Genomic DNA, 23,860 nt, shown 5'->3' on the forward strand with positions numbered 1-23,860 from the left:
AAAAAGGTATTTACCACACAGTTTTACCGGGAACACATCACTCCAATTTCAGCACGTTGCTGTTCCTGCCATTCTGAGCTGTGTTGAGGGCAACTGTCTAGTTTCTAAGCTGGGCACACCTGAGAGTGAACAGTGTGTTTTGTTGGGACAAGAGGTATGAATTGGGACTGTCCCTAGGAGACTGGGACTTGTAGTCTTCCTGGTCATGGTCCTTATAAGCTGGTTTTTCTTTCTCTGGGGATTTGTGGGGGTGGGGCTGTAGCTGCCCCTCATGACTTCAGCTTTAAGGTGTGGTGGCCACACTCTAGACATCTTAATTTCTCTTAATAACTCATTTTGGATCTATCTTTCATCAATTTGGTGCTTCTCAAAATGAATGTGTTCTATTGGATATTAATAGTGTTATGCAAAAATAACCCCACAAAAATATGCAAATACGTTTGGGTTAATCCAATTTTATTTTATTCATTCAAACAAATATTTATTGACTATTTACCATGTGCTGGCCTTGTTGTAGGGATTGTGAATATAGGAAACAATAGTGAATGCAATGGCCAAAAGTCCTAGTCTTCATGGAACTTAAATTCTAGAAGGTTGGCACTATGGGAGTTCATAGCCAGTTGGTCAAGGCTCATAGCAAAGCTGGGATCAAGCAGTAATTGCCCAAAGCCCCTCAGTGTCTCAAGATCTTGAGTTGTGCTACTCAATACACTAGCCACTAGGCACACACTTTAAAATTAAACAAAATTAAAAATTCACTTCCTCATTCACACTAGCCATATTTCAAGTACTCCGTAGCCATACAGCGAGTGGCTGCATGTTTAACAGTGCAGAAATAGAACATTTGCTCCATCACAAGACGTTCTATTAGAGAGCATTGCTATAGAAAACCAGGAAAGAAAATTTGAGAGTGGGCTGAGGAAAAGAAATGACCTTACTGGCCTACTGTGAGCTAGGCTGCCCTATTACAACAGCCTCATAAGATAGTTATTATTGGTCCTTTGTTTCATTTGAGGAAACTGAGGCTCAGAGACCTTCTGGTCCTTCCCCCAAATTCTATCTTTGTGTGTTTCTCCAGTGAATAAGCCTTGTGTAATTATTTAAAAAAAATTTCTTCCTGAGGTATGTGAATTCCTCTTCAGTACATATTTTATTGTTAAGACTTAAAGTAAGCTCTTCAACCTATAAGATTAAAAAAGTTGTATTGAAGTATAATATACATATGGAAAAGTGCCCATATTGTAAGTGCATAGCTTGATAAAGTTTCACATACATGAACTGACCTGTGTTAACCAGCATCCAGGAGAAGAAGCCAAACAAAAACATAACCTAAGAAGTCCACCTTCTAATCACTTCCTACCCGGCCTCTGCCAGGGGTAACCACTCTCCAGACTTCCAAAAGCATAGATGTAGGGTTAGTTTTGCCTGGTTTGTGCTTTATATAATCATCCTATAGAATGTATTTGCCTTATCTCAAGTCTGAGGACTCTAATTACTTCATAACTCATTCTTTAAAAAAATTTATTTTAAATCATTAAAGAGAATTCTGGAAGATGGCACAGCAGGAAGCACCAGAAATCCTTCTCCCCACCTGGACAGCAGTTGTGCTGGCAGAATCTGTCTGGTGTAATTATTCTGGAACTCTAGAGTCTGTTGAAGGCTTGCAGCTTCCAGGGGAAGAATTAGAGGGTAAATTGCAGTTAATTTTGGTCAGTTTCAGCTCTTAATACAGTAGTAGCTACCCATCTCCCACTCCCAGCCAAGTGGCAGGCAGCTGTGCACATGATCTTAGAGCAACCTGACACAGCTTGTGGGAATGAAGGGTGGGCAAGAAACCCCTGCCCTCCAAATATCAAGTATCTATGCTCTAATTGCTGATTGCTGCTTCTGATCACAGAAGTGAAGACAAAGAGGGGGGCAGCAATTGTCACACCTCAAAACATTGTTGCAAGCCCCTCCCCCTCCAGCTGAAGTGACTTACAGGGGAATTAAAAGGCCAACACCTTCTCTGCATCATTTTTTGCTTATTCCTCTTTTGTAACCCACACATTAAAGACTAGAACATTCAAAAACAACTGCATAGGGGCTTCCCTAGTGGTGCAGTGGTTAAGAATCTGCCTGCCAATGCAGGGGACACGGGTTTGATCCCTGGTCCGGGAAGATCCCACATGCCATGGAGCAACTAAGCCTGTGCGCCACAACTACTGAGCCTGCGCTCTAGAGCCCGCGAGCCACAACTACTGAGCCTGCATGCCACAGCTACTGCAGCCCACACTCCTAGAGCCCGTGCTCCACAACAAGAGAAGCCACTGCAATGAGAAGCCCGCTCACTGCAATGAAGAGTAGCCCCTGCTCACCACTAGAGAAAGCCCACGCACAGCAACGAAGACACAACACAGCCAAAAATAAAAATAAATAACTAAAAAAATAAAACAAAAAAAAACCCCCAAGAAACAACTGCATATATGGGGAAAATTAGAAAGTGATTGTGCATTCCCAGGAAAATGCTCAGAAAAGACCAGAGAAGACCTTAAGTTTACACCTTCAGCACAGAGACAGCCAACAACAATCAAAACCAAAAAACAAACAAAAAATAACAATAGCAAACCCTGGGTAAGGTGGAAGAATCTGATTTCCAGAGTTACCACATTATTACATTCAGAGGTGTTCAACAAAAACATCATAAAGCATACAAACAAACAGGAAAGTATGGCCCATTCAAAGGAAAAAAATCTATCAACAAAATCTGTCCCTGAAAAGACTGTGTCAGATATATTAGACAAAGGCTTTAAAACAACAGTCCTAAAGATGCTGAAAGAACTAAAGGAAGATATGGAGAAAGTCAAGAGAACGGTGAGTGAACAAAGTGGGAATATCAATAAAGAGATAGAAAACCTAAAAATAAACCAAAACAAAATTCTGGAGCTGAAGAGTACAATAACTGAAATGAAAAATTCACTAGCAGGATTCAAAGGCAAACTTGGCAGGCAGAAGAATGAATCAGTGAACTTGAAGATAGGACAATGGAAGTGATCAAGGCTGAGGAACAGAAAGAGAAAAGATTGAAGAAAAGCACACAGAGCCTACTGGACATCATCAAAAGGACCAAGATACTCATGTGGGAGTCCCAGAAGGAGAAAAGAAAGAGGCAGAGAGAATATTTGAAGAAATAATGGCTGAAAACTTCCTGAATCTAAAGAAAGACATACATGTAATCATCCAAGAAGCTCAATGAACTCCAAGTAAGATGAATTCAAAGAGACCTACACCAAGACACATTATAATTAAATTTATAAAAGAAAAAGAAAAAGAAGATATCTTGAAAGCAGCAAGTGAGAAGCAAATCATTACAAGTGATCCTCAAAGAGATTATCTGCAGATTTCTCATTAAAAACTTTGGAGGCAAGGAGATAGTAGGCAGCTATATTCAAAGTGCTTTAAAAAAAAAAAACTGTCAACCAAGATTCATGTATTCAGCAAAACTGTCCTTCAAAAATGAGGGAGAGGGACTTCCCTGGTAACGCAGTGGTTAAGAATCTGCCTGCCAATGCCAAAAATAAATAAATCAAAAAAGAAAAATGAGGGAGAAATCAAGACATTCCCAGATGAACAAAAGCTGAGGGAGTTTGTGACCACTAGACTGGCCCTGGAAGAAGTGCTCAAGGGTGTGCTGCAAAGACGAACATTAGACCGTAACCCTAAGCTGTACGGAGAAATAAAGATCTCAGTAAAGGCAAATACATGGGCAATTATAATAGCTAGTATTATTGTAACAATGGTTTGTAGCTGCATTTTTTGTTTTCTAAATGATGTAAGAGACCAATATATTTAAATTAAAAAATCAATGTAATAGCTAGCATTACTGTTGGTTTATAACTCCAAATCTTGTTCTGTACGTAATTTAGGAGACTAATGCATTTAAAGAGTTATTAATTTATGTTTGGGGGCATGCATTATATAAAGATGTAATTTTGTGACATCAAAAGCCAAAAGCAGTGGGGACAGAGTGTAAAGGAGCAGAGTGTTTGTATGTTGTTGAGGTTAAACTGCTATAAACTCAAATTAAAATGTTACAACATTAGGACATTAAATGTAATCCCCATGGCAACCACAAAATAAATTGTTATAGAATATACACAAAAGGGAATCAAGAAGGAATTCAAACATTTCACTACTTAAAAATCAACTAAACACAAAAGAAGAGAGGAATGCAGGGAATGAGGGACAAAAAGCTATAGCTCTATAGAAAATTTGTTTCTATAGCACAAACACAGAAATAAGTGCCTCCTTATCAGTAATTACTTTAAATGTAAGTGGATTAAACTCTCCCATCAAAAGACAGAGATTGGCAGAATTGATAAAAACACATGGTCCAACTATATGCAGTGTATAAGAGACTCACTTTTGAAATCCAAAGACACAAACTTGTAAAAGGATGGAGAAAGATATTACATGCAAATAATTACCAAAACAGAATGGCAGTGGCTATACTAATTTCAGACAAAATAGGCTTTAAATCAAAAACAGTTACAAGAGACAGAGAAGGACATCACATGTTAACAAACATTTCAATACAGCAAGAAGATATAATAATTATAAGCATTTATGCACCCAATGTCAGACCATCAAAATATATGAGACAAAAACTGACAGAATTGGAGGGGAAAATAGTTCTACAATAATAGTTGTAGATTCCAATACCCCACTCAGAATAATGGGTAGAACAACCAGACAGAAGATAAATGAGGAAATAGAGGACTTCAACAACACAATAAACAAAGTGTATCTAATAGACATATACAGAACACTCCTCGCAACAACAACAGCATACATATTCTTCTTAAGTGCACATGGGATATTTTCCTGGATAGACCATATGTAGGACCACAAAGTAAATCTCAGTGGTTTTTTAAAAGATAGATATCACACAATGTATCTTCTCTGACCACAGTGGAATGAAATTAGAAATCAGTAACATAAACTGGAAAATTCACAAAATTGTGGAGGCTAAACAACGTCCTTTTAAACAACCAATGGATCAAAGACGAAATCACAAGGAAATCCGAAAACAGTTAAGAAGAGATGAATGAAAATGTAAACACACCATGTTAACAATTATGGGCTGCATCAAAAGTGGTACTAAGGGGGAAATTTATAATTATAAATGCTTACATTAAAAACAAGAAACATCTCATATAAACAGCCTAACTTTACAACTTTAAGTTGTACTAGGACAAGAAGAACAAACTAAATGCAAAGCTAGCACAGGAAGGAAGTAATAAAGATTAGAGTGGAGATCAATGAAATAGAGAATAGAGAAAATTGGTGACCCAAAAGTTGGTTCTTTGAAAAGATCAACAAAATTGACAAACCTTTAGTTAGGTGGACTAAGAAAAAAATAGGAAAGACTCAAATTACTAAAATCAGAAATGAAAGTGGGGACATTTAGAAATAAAAAATAGAGTACTATGAACAATTGTATGCCCCCAAATTGGATAACCCTAGGTGAAATAGGACACAAAGTTTACAAAGAAACAGAAAATCTGAATAGACCTAACCTAACAAGACTAAATCACAAAAAAATAGAAAATCTGAATAGACCTATAACGAGTAAGCAGATTGAATCAGTAACAATAATTAAAAAAAAAAAAAACCTTGCAACAAAGAGGAGCCCTGCTCCTGATGGCTTCACTGGTGAATTCTACCAAACATTTAAAGAAGAACTAATACCAACCCTTTTCAAACTTTTCCAAAAAATTGAAAAGGAGGGAACATTTTTTAACTCATTCCTAAGGCCAACATAATCCTGACACCAAAGCCGAAATGAAGACACTACAAGAAAAGAAAACTACAGACCAATATCCATTATGAACATTGATGCAAAAATCCTCAACAAAACACTAATATTCAAACAGAATTCAGCAACATATTAAAAGGATGATACACCATGACCAAGTGGGATTTATTCCTGGATTGCAAGGATGATTTAACAATATGAAAATAGATCTATGTAATATACCACATCAACAAAATGAAGGAGAATAAAACCCACATGATTATCTCAACTGATGTAGAAAAATCATCTGACAAAAGTTAATGTCCTTTCATCATAAAAAAAAAAAACACTCAACAAAGTAGGAAGAGATGGAAACTACTTTCACATAATAAAAGACACATATGAACAACCCACAATAAACATTAATGGTGAAAACAGAAAGCTTTTCCTTTACGATCAGGAACAAGGGAATGATGCCCGCTTTTACCACTTCTATTCTATCTAGTACTGGAAGTTCTAACCAGAGCAGTTAGGCAAGAAGAAGAAATAAAAGGCATCCAAATTGGAAAGGAAGAAGTAAAATTATCTTTGTTTGCAGATGATATGACCTTATACATAGAAAATACTGAAGATCCACAAAAAAAAGTTATTAGAACTAATAAATGAATTCAGCAAAGTAGCAGGATACAAATCCAACACACAAAAATCAATTGCATTTGTATACTAAAATGAAGAACCTGAAATGGAAATTACAAAACCAATTCCATTTAAAATAGTGTCAAAAAGAATAAAATACTTAGGAATTAGCTTAAACAAGGAGGTGAAAGACTTGTACAATAAAATTATAAAACATTTTTCAAAGAAATTAAAGAAGATATAAATATGTGGAAAGAGTTACCAAGTTCATGGATTGGAAGACTAAATATTGTTTGTTTGTTTTATTGAGGTATAGTTGATTTACAATATTATACAAATTTCAGGTGTACAACAGTGATTCACAATTTTTAAAAGTTATATACTCCATTTATAGGTATTATAAAATATTGGCTATATTCCCTGTGCTGTACAATATATCCTGTAGCTTATTTATTTTATACATAGTAGTTTGTACCTCTTAATCCCCTACCCCTATCTTGCCTTTCCCCCCAAAAGACTTAACATTGTTAAAATGTCAATATTACCCAAAGCAATCTACAGATTCAGTGCAATTCCCATCAAATACCCAATGACAGTTTTTGCAAAAATATAAAATTCATTCTAATATTCCTATGGAATCTCAAGGGACAGTGAATAGCCAAAACAATCTAGAAAAAGAACAAACTAGAGGCTCACACTTTCTGATTTCAAAACCTACTACAGAGCTACAGTAATCAAAACAATGTGATATTGGCATAAAGACAGATATACAGACCAATGGAACAGAATAGGAAGCTCACAAATAAACCTTTGCATATACAGTCAAATGATGTTTGACAAGGGTGCCAAGGCCATTCAATGGATAAAGGACAGTCTTTTCAACAAATAGTCCTGGAAAAATTGGGTATTCTCTTGCAAAAGATGAAGCTGGACTCTTACCTAAAACTGTATACAAAAATTAACTCATAATGGATGAATGTAATCCTAAATGTAAGACTGAAAACTCGGTCTTGGAAGAAAACATTGGACAAAAGCTTCATGAATTTGGATATGGCTACAATTTCTTGGATGTAACACCAAAGGCTCCTGCAACAAAAGAAAAAATATACAAATTGGACTTCATGGAAATTTAAAAAATTTGTGCATCGAAAAGACACTATCCACAGAGTATAAGCAGCCCACAGAGTGGGAGAAAATATTTGCAATCATATATCTCATAAGGGATTAATATTAGAATATATGGAGAACTCCTAAAACTTAACAATAAAAAAAAAACCTGATTCAAACATGGGCAAAGTCCTTGAATAGACATTTCTCCAAAGAAGATATACAAATGGGCAATAAGCACTCTAAAAGATGTTCTACATCACTAATTATTAGGGAAATGCAAATCAAAACTACAATGAGATACCACCTCACACCCATTAGGATGGCTACTATAAAAATAACAGAAAAGAACATGGGTTGGCAAAGATGTGGAGAAATTGGAACCCTTGTGCACTGTTGGTGGAAATGTAAAATGGTGAAACCACTGTGGAAAACAGTATGGAGGCTCCTCAAAAAATTAAAAATAGAGCTACCATATGATCCAGCAATTCCACATCTGGGTATATACCCAAAAAAATCAAAAGCAATGTCTCAAAGAGATATTTGTATACCCAGGTTCATAGCATCATTAATCACAATAAGTAAAACATGGAAGCAACCTAAATGTCCATCAGTGAATGAATAGATTACCAAAATGTGGTATATACATACAACGGAATATTATTCAGACTTTAAAAGGAAGGAAACTCTACAGTATGCTACAGCATGGATGAACCTTGAGAACATTATGCTAAGTGAAATAAGCCAGTCACAAAAAGATAAATAATGTATGCGTCCACTTATGTGAGTTAAGTAGTCAAAATCATAAAGTCAGAAAGTATAATATAATGGTGGTTGCCAGGGGCTGGGGAGAGGGGAGATTGAGGAGTTATTGTTTAATAGGTATAGAATTTCATATGTACAAGATGAATAGAGTTATGGGGATGGATGGTGGTGATGGCTGTGCAACAATGTGAATATATTTAATGCCACTGACCTGTACACTTAAAAATGTTTAAGATAGTACATTTTATATTATGTGTATTTTAACACAATTTTTAAAAAGGAAAAATATTGGGGAAAAAAGCATTTTACAGCGAATAATTCTATGACATTTAGTACATTCACAAAGTTGTGAAATCACCACTTATCTGTTCATTTCCAAAACATTTCCATCACTTGAAAGTAAAACTGTGTATCCATTAAGCAGTTTCTCCCATCCCTCCTTCCTCCCAGTCCCTATAGGAACCACCAATCTATGTTAAGTCTTTGTTTATCTATTCTGTATTTTCCTATAAATGGAGTCATACAATACGTGCCCTTTTTTGTCTAGTTTCTTTCACCCAGCGTAGTGTTTTGGGGTTCATCCATGTTGTTCCTTTTTAAGGTTGAATAATATTCTATTGCATGGATAGACCACATTTTGTTTATTCATTCATCTGTTGACAGACATCTGGGTTGTTTCCACATTTTGGCTATTGTGAACAGTGATGCTATGGACATGCATGTACATGTACTTGTTTGAGTCCCTGTTTTCAATTCTTCTGGGTATACACCTCCGAGTGGAATTACTCAGTCAAATGGTTAAGTCTGTGTTTAACTTTTTGAGGAACAGCCAAACTGTTTCCCCAGCAGCTGCACCACTTACAGTCCCACCAGGAAGGTACAAGGGTTCCAGTTTTTCCCCATCCTGTCAATACTTGTTATTTTCCATCCTTTTTTAAAAATCACCATCCTAGCAGGTGTGCAGTGGTATCTCACCGTGGTTTTGATTTGATTTCCCTAGTGACTAATGATGTTGAGCATCATTTTATGTGCTTGTTGGCCATTTGTATATCTTTTGGGAGAAATGTCTATTCAAGTTCTTTGCCCATTTTTTAATTGAGTTTTGTCTTTTTTGTTATGAAGTTGTAAGAGTTGTTTATGTATTCTAGATACTAGACCCAATCACATATGATTTGCACGTATTTTCTCCATTCTGTAGGTTGTCTTTCACTTTCTTGACAATGTTCTTTGATGCATACAGATTTTTACTTTGATGAAGTCCAGTTTATGTATTTTTTCTTTTGTGGCCTGTGCTTTTGGTGTCATACCTAAGAATCCATTGCCAAATTCAAGGTTATGAAGATTTACCCTCATGTCTTCCTCTAAGAGTTTTACGGTTTTAGCTCATACTTAAGTCACTGATACATTTTGAGTTAATTTTTATCTATGGTGTGAGGTAGGAGTTCAACGTCATTCTTTCGCACGTCGGTGTCCATAGCTCATTCTTGACACTAACAGCCCCAAGGTGTCAAATAGTGTCTTAAATGTCCCTTTACTGCCCAATAACAAACATTCCAAAATGTGGTGAAAAACTCTACAGCGTGAGTACTGGCTACTTTAATAATTGAAAAAAAAAAGTCATTCCATTTGATGGCTGAGATGGTTCTAATTGCCCCACTTAGAGTTCATTTCAGTGGTAGGTCCTGTCCACATTCTGCCCCTTGTGTTCCATTCGAGCCCAACATCCCCACTGGGTTGGAACCCAAGCCTGTCCCATCCTGATCAGTTCTTGTCCAACAGAAAGTATAGTGGAGACCTTGGCCCACAGTACCAAGCCCTTGCTGGCCTCCTGTATTTGCTGCTGACTTGTGTCCTTGGCTGAAGCCCTGTGCCTCCTCTTCTGCCTCTTCTATAGTCTGCTGGTGACCAATGGTTACCTTGGCTTCCAGTGTTCTCTACTCAGAAGCTCTCCCACCCCTCATCAGCGATTTCCTTAGTCTGACAGTGTGACCTTCGGCCACTTTGTGCATCCTTGACTTTACCCACCTGTTATCTCTCTGTTCCAAATCAGAGCTATCTCCTGTTACTAGCAAAGCAAGGCCCTGTCTTCTCTGGGTCTGAAGTTTATTCCTTGCTTCCAGCTCAAAACTACTCTCTCAGAGCCACCTCGACCCCATCTCAGGCTTCTCTAGGTGTCCCGTTCTTGTCTTTAACCATTGTACCTTCTCAGATGGCATTTTAGGTTCTTCGGAAAAATTCTTCTGACGTCTTTTGTCCACTGTGAATAAACTAATCTTTTGACTGCTCAACACTGCGGCTCAATCTGTATGAATCGTCTGTGTCTTCTCTAGAATGTTCATGCTCGTGCTCTCCAAAGCCCCCTTCCTTTTCTCTTGTTTTTCTCTTTCCAGCTCTTCATGTGTGTCTCCCAGAGATATCATCAAAGAAGACTGAATTGTTTATCTGATTATATGGAAATCATGAGGGAATAAATCTGAAACTGTCAGAACTTTTTCCTGATTCATAAGCTTTTAAAAATACAATTTTAATTTTGAAATAGGTGATACTTTTACTTGGATCAAAAGTTGAAACAATAAAAATATGTACAGAGAAGTCTTGCTCCCATCATTCCCCTTTTGCTAGCAAATCTAGAGTTTTACGGTCTTTTTTCCCGATGTAAATATCTGAATAGCACTAAATTAAATAATTCAGTAATTAAAAGTACTTAGTGTTGATGAATACGTTATGCTGTTAGAGACTTTGAACAAGTACGTCTACTTGTAAGTTATAGCTATTCCCCACTCTATGCCCTCCCCCCATATATGTGCATCATTTTTAAGTGATAACAGGAACTCCTTATGCTAGAATAAAAATAAAGTTTGTAGGAGGTAATCTTGAAATTAAACCAAAGAATTTATATCAACGTGTATTTTAAATAGTTTCTAAAATCAAAGATTAATCTATGTATGTTTCATGAAGTTATTTATATTTATTTTCACAAAATTTAGTAAATTTTACAAGGAGTATATTGTAGAGCAAATCATTATTTTGTGTGTAGCTATTACAACTTTGTGTCGTATTTGGGGTTATAAACAAATGAAATTTATGTAGGAAAATCCGAAGCTAATAATAGTACTCAAAATAAACATTAGCTACCATATCATCACTTGAACTTTTTGGTAGAAGGGTCCTAACTTGCTGATGAAACTAACTGTGTGTGTATGTTTTTTTCTTGCAGATTTGGAATGGAGAGAAATGGAAGGAGATGATGGTGAGTTTCATCATGGAGGGAGAAACTACAGGCTCTGGCAACAGATTGGACTGGGGACAGAGGGCAAAGTGAACACTAACTGGCATTTTAGGTTTTGAACAACTGGGAGAAGTTGCTATCTTAGTAAGGAAGAGAGAGGGTTCTGAGTTCAGCTTAAATTAATTTGTGTCAATTCTAGCCACCTGATTTGATTGACACTTCATTTTCCTTTGCTTTTCTTAGATGGTCCGAATGAGGCTCAGGACAGTGACTTTCCAACAGGTATGTGCCTTCCCTCTGCTCTCGTTGCCTGTCCTGTTGAAGGAAGACATCATCTGGGCTGGTAGTTCCAACCCCTGACCGCATCAAAATCACTGCTACTCCGTTAACCCTTTATGTGCCATTAATAATATTGCCAGAGAGACAACTCCCCGGGGACCTGTTACCATACAGAGTAACACAGAGAGTTTGCATCTTTGGAAGTAAAGCCCAGAAATCTTATTTTTAACAAGTTCCCAAGGTGATTCTAAAGCACATCCAAGTTTGGGAATCATTCGTCTGATCCAGTGGTTTCAATAATAGATCTGCCAAGGGTCCCGGACTGGGCATGAGTGCATATATTAATAGGTTTGTTTGCTCTGGCTTTTCCCTGTCGCACTTAGCTACCATGCTACTTAAGAACAGTTGTTCTCTGTCTGGATAAGAAAAACAGTGTCCCTGGTTTCATTCAGGCAACACTCAGAAACCGGAGTGACTTATATGATGGATTTCTACTACAGTCTCTCTCCCCATAGAGTTCTTTTGTTTCTGCAACAAGTTTGCCAGCTCCTGTAGTCTCTGGGGTGGTGGCACAGCCCGTAGAACTCTCTCAGCCCCTGTGGAGGGTGGAGTTTCTGAAGAGAGACATTAGGCAGCAAGTGGACCCCTACAGGGGAATGAGACACCTCTTTTCCATTGTTTTGAGTCCTGCTGTTCACCAGGCATGGTCCTGAACCCATCATATGACTTCCTGGGAAACGAGAAGAGGGCTGATCACCTGCGCTTCCTCCTGTGGTTTATATCCACATTTAAGGTAGCATTACAGGCATAGTAGCTTCCTCTTTTAAGAAAAGAATGGAGAGAATCCTGGAGCTCAGCAGGATTTGTATTGATTTATTTTGTTAATATACTTACCATTTAAAGTTTACTAATTATATGCAGGAAATTATATGCAATGAAAATTGGTAAGATGCCGTGGCCAAGAATGGGGTCGGTGGATGAAACCTTTGCAGGTGGCCTTCCTGTTCTGAGCATCTAGTGCTTGTAAGAATTCATACTGTATTGGATGTTATGGTTGAAAATCTGAACAAATAAGTACAGACTTAGGACAATCTCTACCAAATATTTTTATCAGTGAAAATTTAAAACCATATTATTGGCTTCAGTTTTGCAAAATGTTATTTATCTGTGATTTCTGTTGCTCTGTACCCAGTAGTAACTCCTTGTTTCCTTTACAAATTTTCCAACTTGTCTGTAAAGAGCAAAGAGCATTAACCAGAAAACCAAAGTGAATCAGTGATTGTGTCCCCTGTGGGGAATTCCTGGTGACAGGGTTAGGGAGTCCACTGCTGGGCCAGAAGCACAGGAGTATCCTGGAGGGAGTGGAGGCGTGGCCAGAGAATGGGGCCTGTGTCCCACATCTAGGGTGCACAGCTGCTCACTCTAGCCAATTACATTTGGGCTTGGTGTTGCTAAATCTCGGAGGTTTCAAGAGACACCAGACATTTTTTTACACAGGTCCTCCCAATGCTTAACAGTTGCCCCCAGACGTCCTTTTCTCTTCCCTCTCTAATGTCACATGTTTCCGACCACATTTGGATCTGGGGTGGGTGATGTTACTTCTGTCTTGGTCTCAGGTGGCCTAGGGGTGCCTGCATTTTACCCCGAAGGAGGCCATCTCCTACACGCCAGGCTGGGCTCTTCCCTCCCCACCTCTAACCTGGGTCCCTGACGTGCAGGGTAAGCGCTGATATCTTCATTTCTCTCCACAGTGGAGAGGAGCAGACTACAGGAAATGCTGTCCCTCTTGGGACTAGAGACATACCAGGCGCAGAAACTCAGCCTCCAGGACTCCTTGCAGATCAGTAGTGATAGCATGAAGAACTGGGCTCCTCAGGCTCCCAAAGACTTGCCCTGGAATTTCCTCAGGAAGCTGCAGGCCCTCAACGCCGAAGCCAGGAACACCACCATGGTGCTGGACGTACCCCCGGACACCAGGCCTGTGGAGAAGGAGAGCCAGGTGGAAGAGGAGATCATCTACTGGGACACGGCCGACGACATCTCTGCGGACATCTATTCCTTCTCCGAGCTGCCAACACCCGACACGCCTGTGAACCCCTTGGACCTTCTCTGTGCCCTTCTGCTTTCCTCAGATAGTTTCCTGCAACAAGAAATCGTGCTAAAAATGTCCCTCTGCCAGTTTGCACTCCCTCTCGTTTTGCCCGACCCAGAAAACCACTACCACACGTTTCTGCTGTGGGCCATGAGGGGGACTGTGCGGACATGGGGGTCACAGCCCCCGAGGGCGGTGGGCAGCTTCAGAGAAGACAGCGTGGTCCTGTCCCGAGCGCCCGCCTTCGCCTTCGTGCGCATGGAGGTCAGCAGCAACTCCAAGTCCCAGCTTCTCAACGCCGTGCTCAGCCCTGGCCACAGGCAGCGGGACTGTTTCTGGCATCGGGATCTGAACTTGGGCACCAACCCTCGGGAGATTGCAGACGGGCTGGTGGAAATTTCCTGGTTCCTTCCCAGTGGCAGGGAGGACTTGGACATTTTCCCGGAGCCCGTGGCCTTTCTGAACCTGAGAGGTGACATCGGCTCTCACTGGCTGCAGTTTAAGCTCTTGACCGAAATCTCCTCGGCCGTGTTCATCTTGACTGACAACATCAGTAAGAAGGAATACAAACTGCTGTACTCCATGAAGGGATCGGCCACGAAATACTACTTCATCCTGAGCCCCTACCGTGGGAAGCGAAACACAAACCTGAGGTTTCTGAACAGGTTAATCCCCGTGCTGAAGATGGACCACTCGCACGTCCTGGTGAAGGTCAGCAGCACGGACAGCGCGGGCTTCGTGCGCAGGGTCCGCGCCATCGTGGCGCACGTGGCCCGGTCCCCCTGCAGGAGGGTCTCCGTGGAGGACATGGCGAATGCGGCCCGCAAGCTGGGGCTGAAGGTCGACGAGGACTGCGCCGAGTGTCAGCGGGCGAAGGGCCGGATGGAGCAGATCACCAGGAAGATCAAGGACTCGGACGCCTACCGCCGGGACGAGCTGCGGCTGCAGGGCGATCCGTGGAGAAAGGCGGCCCAGGTGGAGAAGGAGCTCTGCCAGGTCCAGTGGGCTGGGGACCCTCCTGAGAAGTACAGGGCCGAGCTGAGGCATCGGCTCCTGGAACTTCGAATGCAGCAGAATGGCCACGACCCTGCCTGGGGGCTCCAGGAGTTCATCTCGGGCATCAGCAGCCCCTCTCTGGGCGAGAAGCAGTACTTCCTGAGGTGGATGGAGTGGGGACTGGCCCGGGCGGCCCAGCCAAGGCCAAGACCGTCTCCGGAGACGATGCTTACCCTGAGACCAAAGCACTGCGGGGCCGTGGACTTCGGCGAGCCCCTCTGGCCGGAGCCCCTGGGGGTGGAGCATTTCCTGCGGGAGATGGGGCAGTTCTATGAGGCGGAAAGCTGCCTTGTGGAGGCCGGGAAGCTGCCGGCGGGGCAGAGGCGGTTCGCCCACTTCCCCGGCTTGGCCTTGGAACTGCTGCTGAGGGGGCTCCCGCTGGAGCTGATCGACGGGAACACCCTGCGCACGCCCCTGCGCTGGGTCACGGGGCTCCTGAAGGAGCTGCACGTCCGCCTGGAGAGGCGCTCGCGCCTGGTCGTGCTGTCGGCGCTCGGCGTGCCGGGCACAGGCAAGTCCACCCTCCTCAACACCATGTTTGGGCTGCGGTTTGCCACGGGAAGGGGCCGCGGTCCCCGAGGGGCCTTCATGCAGCTCCTCACGGTGGCCGAGAGCTTCAGCCAGGACCTGGGCTGTGACCACATCCTGGTAATAGACTCCGGGGGCTTGATAGGCGGAGTCCTGACCGAGGCGGGGGAGAGGTTTGAGCAGGAGGCTTCCCTGGCCACTTTGATTATGGGGCTGAGCAACGTCACTGTGGTCAGTTTAGCGGAAACGAGGGACATTCCGCCGGCTATTCTGCATGCGTTTCTGAGGCTGGAAAAAATGGGGCACATGCCCAACTATCAGTTTGTGTACCAGAGCCTTCATGACGCGTCTGCGCCCGGCTCCAAGCCGAGAGAGAGGAAGCAGCTCCTGGACCAGCCCAGGGATGCGGGCAGAGCCACGGTGCAAATGGAGGATCAGGGGGGCGGGCTCCGGACGCTGGCCGGCCTGGCCTTTTGTGACCCTGAGAAGCAGCACGTTTGGCACATCCCTGGCCTGTGGCATGGCGTGCCCCCCATGGCCGCTGTGAGCTCGGGGTACAGCGAGGCCATTTTTGAACTGAAGAGGTGCCTGCTGGAGAACATCCGGAATGGCCTGTCCAACCAAAACAAAAACGTTCAGCAGCTCATCGAGCTGGTACGACGGCTGTGAAGCCTCGGAAGGGAAGGGAGTCCAGCTGCCAGAGGCCCGCCGCGCGCAGCCTCTTCTGATGCGGGCGTCCACGTGGAGCCGTGCCCAGCTCCTGAGAGGGGAGGAAAGTGACAGACGGGGCTCAGCTCTGGAGCTGCCTACACAGTGTCAGGAAAGGATGTAACCTCACAGATCAGCTCAGAGACGCTCCCGGGAGTATAAGAACCCTGGGGCAGGAGGTGTAGACACAAGCAGTAACTTGTCCTTTGTCTCTGAACTTCGAGGCCCCTGGTGGTTTGGTCTTTTGTGCAGCTGCTCCCCGTTGTCTGCCTCTGGAGTGGAGAGGGGCTCCTGAGCACTGCAGCCCGGGCAGCTGGTGCCTAGGACGGGGTTGGGGAGTTGCCCTGAGGAAGCAGAGGTAGGGCTTCCCTCCAGCGAACCTCAGCATCGGCCTCGGCGACCTGGTCCTGCCCACTGAGGGAAGGGCCCGCCGTGGGCAAGGGCTACTGTGATACTCTGTGTGTTGACCGACCCTGCCTCAGGAGGAGTTCCTGTCGGCTCTTTCGCGCCCACAGCGCTTCGTTCACGCCTCTGCTACAGCACTCAACACGCGCAGCGTGACTTACCTGTGCACGTGTCTGCCTCTCCCCTAGACTTGTGAGCTCCTTGAGAGCAGGGGCTGTACACTACCCGACTTTGTACCCCCAGGGCCTGGCGCACTGCAGGCACTTAATAAATGTGTGTTGAATGAATGAAACTAGTGAATGCACAAATGATAGTAACAGGCAGTTTCCGCTCTGTGCCTTAATTTTTCTGTTTCCTCCAAGAGGATCACGGTGTCTGTCGGAGGGGGTTGCTTACTAGAACATCTGAAATAGTGGACACCTGAGAGAGGTGTCTTTAAAAATGCCACCACGTCCCCTCTCTTTAAGCAGAGATCCATTCTTCAGGCTGTTACGGGAAAACCGAACTAAGTATCTTCACAGGGGCTCCAAAATAACTCCATCCTTACCCCGTTTTAGAGACGGGGCAAGGAGGCCTAGAGCAGTTCAGCAGCTCGCCCAGCCCACAGACCCGCATCGGCAGAGGGGAGGTGATGGGGACGCCGGTGCCCTCAGCTCTGCGCCTCTGCTTCCCGGCCGTTCATCTTCCCCAAACTTCCACAGCGTCCAGGCTCATCCCCAGCCTTGCCCCTGGGTGTCGGCCCTCCATCTCACTTCCGTGCCTCCAGGGCCAGGCCTCCTCCCTGGCATCATCCGTGGCCCACTTGACACCATGAGCCATAGCGTGGAGCGCTTCCTCTGGTGAGTCTCCAGCTGGAATCTCTGTCTGTGCTGGCCCTTACCAAGGGCCAGGGTCACCCCTCTGTGCCTCAGACCCCAATCGCAGCTGTGTCACTAGTTCTGGGAATCTCTGCTTGCGCCCTAGGGCCTCCTCCCCTCTGTGTTTTGTGATTTCGGGACAATCAGGCCCCCGGGTGGCAACCAGGAGCTTCTCTCTATTCCTTGAACGCCTCCTCCGTCCCAGGCTCGGAGAGGGAGCCCTCCGGACTGGAACCCGTGTTTGGGTGCCAAGGCTCCTCAGCCCCTTCTCTGGCCCCAGCATGCTCCCCCTGCTGCTTCCCTGGTATTCAGAAAGTTGCCCCTGTGTTCCAGGAACTCGGCTCTGACGTGTGAAACGGAGGCTGGAAGAAGTGCTGCAACTCAGGAAACCTAATCTTTTGCTAATACATTCACTTTAAACCTTTTCACTTCTGAAACTCAAAAAGTGTCTAATCCTCAGGCACTACAAATTCATTTCTTCGTGGATCATTAAATAACACAAATCTTAAGATGTTGGTTCACCTGGAAATACCAATACCTCTCCTTACTTTTTCCCCTTAGAGCCATGAAAACTACCCAGTTGCCTCTCTAGCACTGTAGGAATTTCACCCAGGATATTCCTGGGCCCCAAGTTCAGGCACTGGAAATCTCTCTTACAATTGTTGACTATCAACCAGTTCCTTTAAAGATTGATTCAAGCTATTCCTGAAATCTGAAACAGGGAAGCCAGCTTTAGTGACTCCCTACTTTAGTGGCTCCTAAGGATTCTTTACTTTGGGTCTGTCCATTGTCCAAAGATAAGGTTCAGTCACTGAGTTCCTGAAAATTAGGTGTGTGCTTTTTTTGGAAGGGAGAGGGGAGGAAGAGTTCATAGCTTTCAACAGATTTTCAAAAGGATGCAGGATCCAAGATAGATTAATAACTGCTTAGTAATCAGGAAAGTTATTCCATATATCCCTAGGACCTAAGAAGCTACGAAATCACATCAAACATTTGCCCAGTGTATTTAAACTTCCGAAAACAGACCCGTCTGAAGACTGAATGTAACAGACCTTGAGCAAGAGGTTGCCCTCGGGCAGCCCCAGGCAGGACTGCCTTGGAGGACTCACAGTCAAGCAACTGAGGAATTCTGGAACTGCCTGGGCAGTGTCCACAGACCACTGCCTCTCTCAGGTGCAGGAACAGGAGAGGTTGCCCTGGAGCAAGTGATTTTTCCAGAGTCAGTAATGGTGCTCCCATCACCCATCTTTAGGGGTTGATGTGGAATTCCATGACCTGCGAGAGGGGTTCACCTTCAGACCCTGAAGTCAGTGCCGCTCTTGTAATTAAATTTCCACAATACCCGGGTCTTGACTGGTGCCCTGGAGCCCAGAACACTAAGCATCAGTCTACCCTAGCCATTCCTGGGTTCACCACAGCCAGAGGGCCCCCCTACATCAGACCTGAAGACATCTTAGGGTCTGAGAGGTCACAGAACTTGCCATGGGGCTACTGGGTGGCAGTGTCCTTGGAGCCCAGCTTAGTGATGTGAGAGCCTCTCAGAGAGAGAAGGGTGGCTGGGCTGCTCCCAGGGGGGATCAGGAACTTTGGTGAAAGCAGGAACCACGTCAGTGATCTTGGAGTAAATGGGCCTGGGAGTCTAAGACTGGGCACAAGGGCCCCTGTCTCTCTCCCTGGAGTTGGGAAGTAGCTCCCTCAGCATAGGGAACTTGAGGCCTGGTTCTGAACTTGGTCTTGCTTCCGCTAATTACACGGCCCTTGAGCGAAGTCATTCCACTTCTCTAAGCCTTACCCCCCGCTACTAGCACCTGCTCTGTGGTGAGTGCACAAAGGCTGGTTTTGGAGGAGCTGGCCTGTGCACATAAGTAAGGCACCCGAAGCTGTGTCTACACCAGTCTCTGCACCCATGAGGCTCGTGCAAAGGAAGCTGTGTGCCTTCTACATCGACCTCAGACATTTTAACAGGCCAAACAGGATTCATCTTGTAATCGATCAGTGGTATCTTAAAATTAATTTGCGTCCGTTTCTCCTTCTTAATGGTATACCAAGTAGTGTCTTCTAATCGATGTTATCTTAGATTTACTGAAACACATTATCTAGCAGGGCTGGTGTTGAGAAATCTGTACCAATGTAAACTTGATCTGGTAGCTCTCCCCAGCTCCTCAGATGTGAATTAGCACAGTAAAGAAAAATCCTTTCTCTCTTTCTGAGCCAGTAATAAAAAAATGATTTTCGCTACACACCTATCCTGAGTTCCTAAAACTTCAACAAAATTATATCAGAGTGCAGCCTTACAAGTACCAGTAACTCAGAACCACAGAAGAGAGAGCCAAGGTGCCCTTGGTCCTGGCTTTTGTGACTTTCCACCCCTCACCCACAGGACCCACACTCTGGACTCTGCGGCTTCATTCATGCTCTGTCTGCCTGGGGCCTCCTTCCACCTGTTCTTGGTTAGGCTGGCACTTCTTCAGGACGGACTTTGATGGCAGCCCCACCTCCATTCTACCACCTAAGGGGGTCAGGGGCCTTTATGTGTTCCTGTCATGGTCCTTATCTAAGCTCCTTTTGCTTGCCTGCTTCTCTGTGCTCCCCATCGGAAGGAAGGGTATCAAGCCCATTTTTTTGTGTCCAGGTCTAGCACAGCATCTGAGAATCAGGGAGTGAGGTCTCCATGGCTGTCACACGTGAGGCCCACTCCTCCTATCCATCTACTCCAAGCCCTGGAGTTCTGACGTTCAGCCCAGGGTACCAGTGTGGTAAAGGGTGTTTCTAATTGGTTCCACTATCGGGAGACTGGACTTCCTCAGCGCGCCAAAGCTGAAGTCAGTAATTATAGCTTGGGACTTAACGCTTCTTCCTGTGCCTCAACAGAAGCAGAGTGGGGGTAGGAGAATGGAGCAGGAGCTCAAGGGAAACATGGGGTAAGAGCCGCTTTGGCTGCCTATGCAAGAGAGAACACAGTTCAAGACTCTGCTTTGGTTTCAGTGGTTGTTTGGCTTAGTTCCCAGAATCGAGGTTGCGAGAACCTCTGGGATTCTTCTTGGTGAATGGGTTGGTTATTAGGAGAAAACGAATTAGCAAGAGTAACATAAAGGGGGGCTTCCCTGGTGGCGCAGTGGTTGGGAGTCCACCTGTCAATGCAGGGGACACGGGTTCGAGCCCTGGTCCGGGAGGATCCCACATGCCGCGGAGCAACTCAGCCCGTGCGCCACAACTACTGAGCCTGCGCTCTAGAGCCCGCGAGCCACAACTACTGAGCCCACGTGCCACAACTACTGAAGCCCGCGCGCCTAGAGCCCGTGCTCCGCAACAAGAGAAGCCACTGCAATGAGAAGCCCGTACACCGCAACGAAGACCCAACGCAGCCAAAAATAAAATTAAAAAAAAAAAAAAGTAACATAAAAACCATAGGATTACAAAATGTAAAGTGTCAGCAGTTCTGAATCAGAATAAGTCCATCTTGTGAGCACCAACATGAGTGGAGTTGTCTCCGAGAATCCCACAGCCAACAGGAAGGCAGAGGTCTCTGCCTGGGGCAACTCTCCCTGAGGCCGGATTCTGGTGAGTTCCAGGAAACAAACACTGTGTTCTAGGCCGTACCGTGCTCTGCAAGTCCAGGTAGGCCCAGAGTCTCCCTCTCACACAGCGTCACCCCACAGCCTGGCCAGTGTTCTATCCTTTGATACAGGTGAGCCCTCGGGACAGACCGTCTTCAAAAGAATCCAGACCACACAGCAGCCCCCTGTTTGTCTTGTGGCCCAGTCCCCTCAGAGTAAGCGCCGTGATGGTCTCGCAGGACTGGTGGTAGGAAAGGGCTGTAAGGACCATCCAATATCCCTCTCCTGCAAAGGGGTCTCTACGGATTAGGTTCTGGGGGTCTTTCACATAAACCTGGAGTTTAGGACGCTGGTTCTCAACCTTGGCTGTATATTGGGATCATCTAAGGAGCACTGAAAAAGGACGGGTGCCACGCCTCTGTCCAGTACTGTCCTTGTGGTGTGGGACCCAGTGGACTCTAATGTGCAGCCGGCGTGGAGAATCGCTGCTCTGAGAGCGTAAGAGGGAGTCTGGATCCTCCTGGTTATCATGAGGAGAGCACAGGGGCTGATGCGTGACGATAAACAGTGGGGCATCCCTGTCTCCTCAAAGCTCGGGTCTGGAGTCCCCAGCAGGGGAGCAGGCAGCCTCTTCGTGTGAGCCCCTTGCTCCTAGATGTGGCTTCTCCAAGCCCAGGAAGTGCCCCCACGGCCAGTCCTGAGTGGTCTGTGCCCACCCGCAGACACACAGCCCGTTCCTCCATCCTGCACGGTTCTGAACACTCACTCCCACCCAGTGGTGCAGTGGAACCTCAGCTGTGGAACGAGCACATGCTTTGGAACAAGAAGGCTGCTACCCTTGGCTAGTTCTGTGACCCCAGGGGAGTCTCGGAGCCTCCATCTTCTGATCTGCCAAACCTGGACAATATTGCCTCCTTTACAGGATCGATGGGAGAAGCAAAAAGTGCATAGAAACACTGTTAGTGTTTTGTTAAATAGAAATTACAGAGAAATAAATATCCTACTAAAATTTTTCTATTGGTGATTTAAAACAATGTAACAGTTCATACTCATGCATTAAAATGCCCTTTAGGTTATTTAAATCATGCAAACACATTCACGTGACTCCCTCCCCCCATTCCGCACGACCCCCCTTCAAGGAACCAGGTGAAACCCTTTTCGCAACAAGGCATAGTATAAAACAAAGATAATAAACAAAAGGCCAGTGAAAGATCTAGATGAGTTTGGAATTCCTGGGAGCCTCTTGAGGCCTAAGGAAGAGTAGCAAACCTCGAACCCCAAGCACAACAGCCCCTGCTCAGCCGGACAGCACCGCCTCCTGCTGCTCCGGTAGAAGTCCATGCCATCGGGCTTCCCTGGTGGCGCGGTGGTTGAGAATCCGCCTGCTAATGCAGGGGACACGGGGTCGAGCCCTGGTCTGGGAAGATCCCACATGCCGCGGAGCAGCTGGGCCCGTGAGCCACAACTACTGAGCCTGCGCGTCTGGAGCCTGTGCTCCGCAACAAGAGAGGCTGCGATAGTGAGAGGCCCGCGCACCGCGATGAAGAGTGGCCCCCGCTTGGCAAAACTAGAGAAAGCCCTCGCACAGAAACGAAGACCCAACACAGCCAAAAATGAATTAAAAAAAAAAAAAAAAAAAAGAAGTCCATGCCATCGTCACCTGCATGGAAAACCAGCCTCTTTTCCTTTCCTCTGGTGGTGTTCCAGTGAGTTCTCATGAACCCTCAATGGTTGGTTCATCTCCCTAAGAGGAGGCAGATAGCAGGGACTCTATCCTTTTTTTAAAAAAACATTTATTAGCTGCTCACTCCATCAAGCATTTTACAGTGTGGTTTTCACAACAATCATCATGGTCCCCATTTTATAGATGAGAGAAGCTGAGGCTCAGGAAGGGCAAGTCAGTTGCTGAAACTGCAAAGCCAGGAAGCTGTATTTCAGATACCAGATCCCATGTTCCTCACCACTTTGGAGCACATCTGCAAAATTTTATCAAATTATAAAATTATCAAACTTTATGAAAACTTTAAAAAGAAAAAAAAACTATCAGCTTAAAAGGGTCCTTCAGGGGCTTCCTTGGTGGCGCAGTGGTTGAGAATCCGCCTGCCAATGCAGGGGACACGGGTTCGAGCCCTGCTCCAGGAAGATCCCACATGCCGCAGAGCAACTCAGCCCGTGCGCCACAACTACTGAGCCTGCGCTCTAGAGCCCATGAGCCACAACTACTGAGCCCATGTGCCACAACTACTGAGCCTGCGCTCTAGAGCCCGTGCTCTGCAACAAGAGAAGCCACCGCAATGACAAGCCCACGCACCGCAATGAAGAGTAGCCCCCGCTCCCCGCAACTAGAGAAAAGCCCGCGCACAGCAACGAAGACCCAATGCAGCCAAAAATAAATAAATAAAATAAATAAATAATAATAATAAAAAGGGTCCTTCAGTTAAAGTTGAAAGTTCTTACATTTGGAAAGTATTGTGATTGGAGACCATCTTAGTCCTGTTTTGTCCCCTTATCCAATATGCAGAACAGCTGGAGGCCAGTTTAAATTTTAGAAATAAAACATTCCTAGTAGAGTGGACATGAAAGACGCTGTCCCTTTTTGGAGAAACCAGCTCCAAATGGTCAGAGGAATCTTGACCATGGAAAATGTACTGCACTGAAGCCAAGAGTCCCTCTTGGACCTTCCCCAGTGTGATCTGAGGCGGCTCACTGTCTGCCTTTGCCTCCATTTCCCTTCCACATAGATGATAATCTAGTCCTCCCTCCCATGGGAAACCACAGCAGTACGTAAGCAGCATTAGGGTGAATGATTACGTCAAAATGGCCAAACGTTGGCAATTTCACATGATTCAACCTAACAGAACTAAT

At 44.8% G+C, this 23,860-nt stretch overlaps 1 protein-coding gene across 2 annotated transcripts in view; it reads left to right on the top strand.

Moving 5' to 3' along the window:
• The window catches only part of URGCP (upregulator of cell proliferation), a 97,821-nt gene extending 80,927 nt beyond the window's left edge, over positions 1-16,894 (top strand). For both annotated transcript variants that reach the window (XM_061198340.1, XM_061198339.1), the window contains 3 exons: positions 11,502-11,534; positions 11,757-11,795; positions 13,544-16,894. In XM_061198340.1, the coding sequence (XP_061054323.1) occupies positions 11,519-11,534; positions 11,757-11,795; positions 13,544-16,137 (2,649 nt within the window). In that variant the 5' untranslated portion in view covers positions 11,502-11,518 and the 3' untranslated portion in view covers positions 16,138-16,894. The remainder of the gene's footprint in view (positions 1-11,501; positions 11,535-11,756; positions 11,796-13,543) is intronic.
• Positions 16,895-23,860: the final 6,966 nt, after the last annotated feature.

Source organism: Eubalaena glacialis, chromosome 8 (genome assembly GCF_028564815.1).
Source record: "Eubalaena glacialis isolate mEubGla1 chromosome 8, mEubGla1.1.hap2.+ XY, whole genome shotgun sequence".
Lineage (NCBI taxonomy): Eukaryota > Metazoa > Chordata > Mammalia > Artiodactyla > Balaenidae > Eubalaena > Eubalaena glacialis.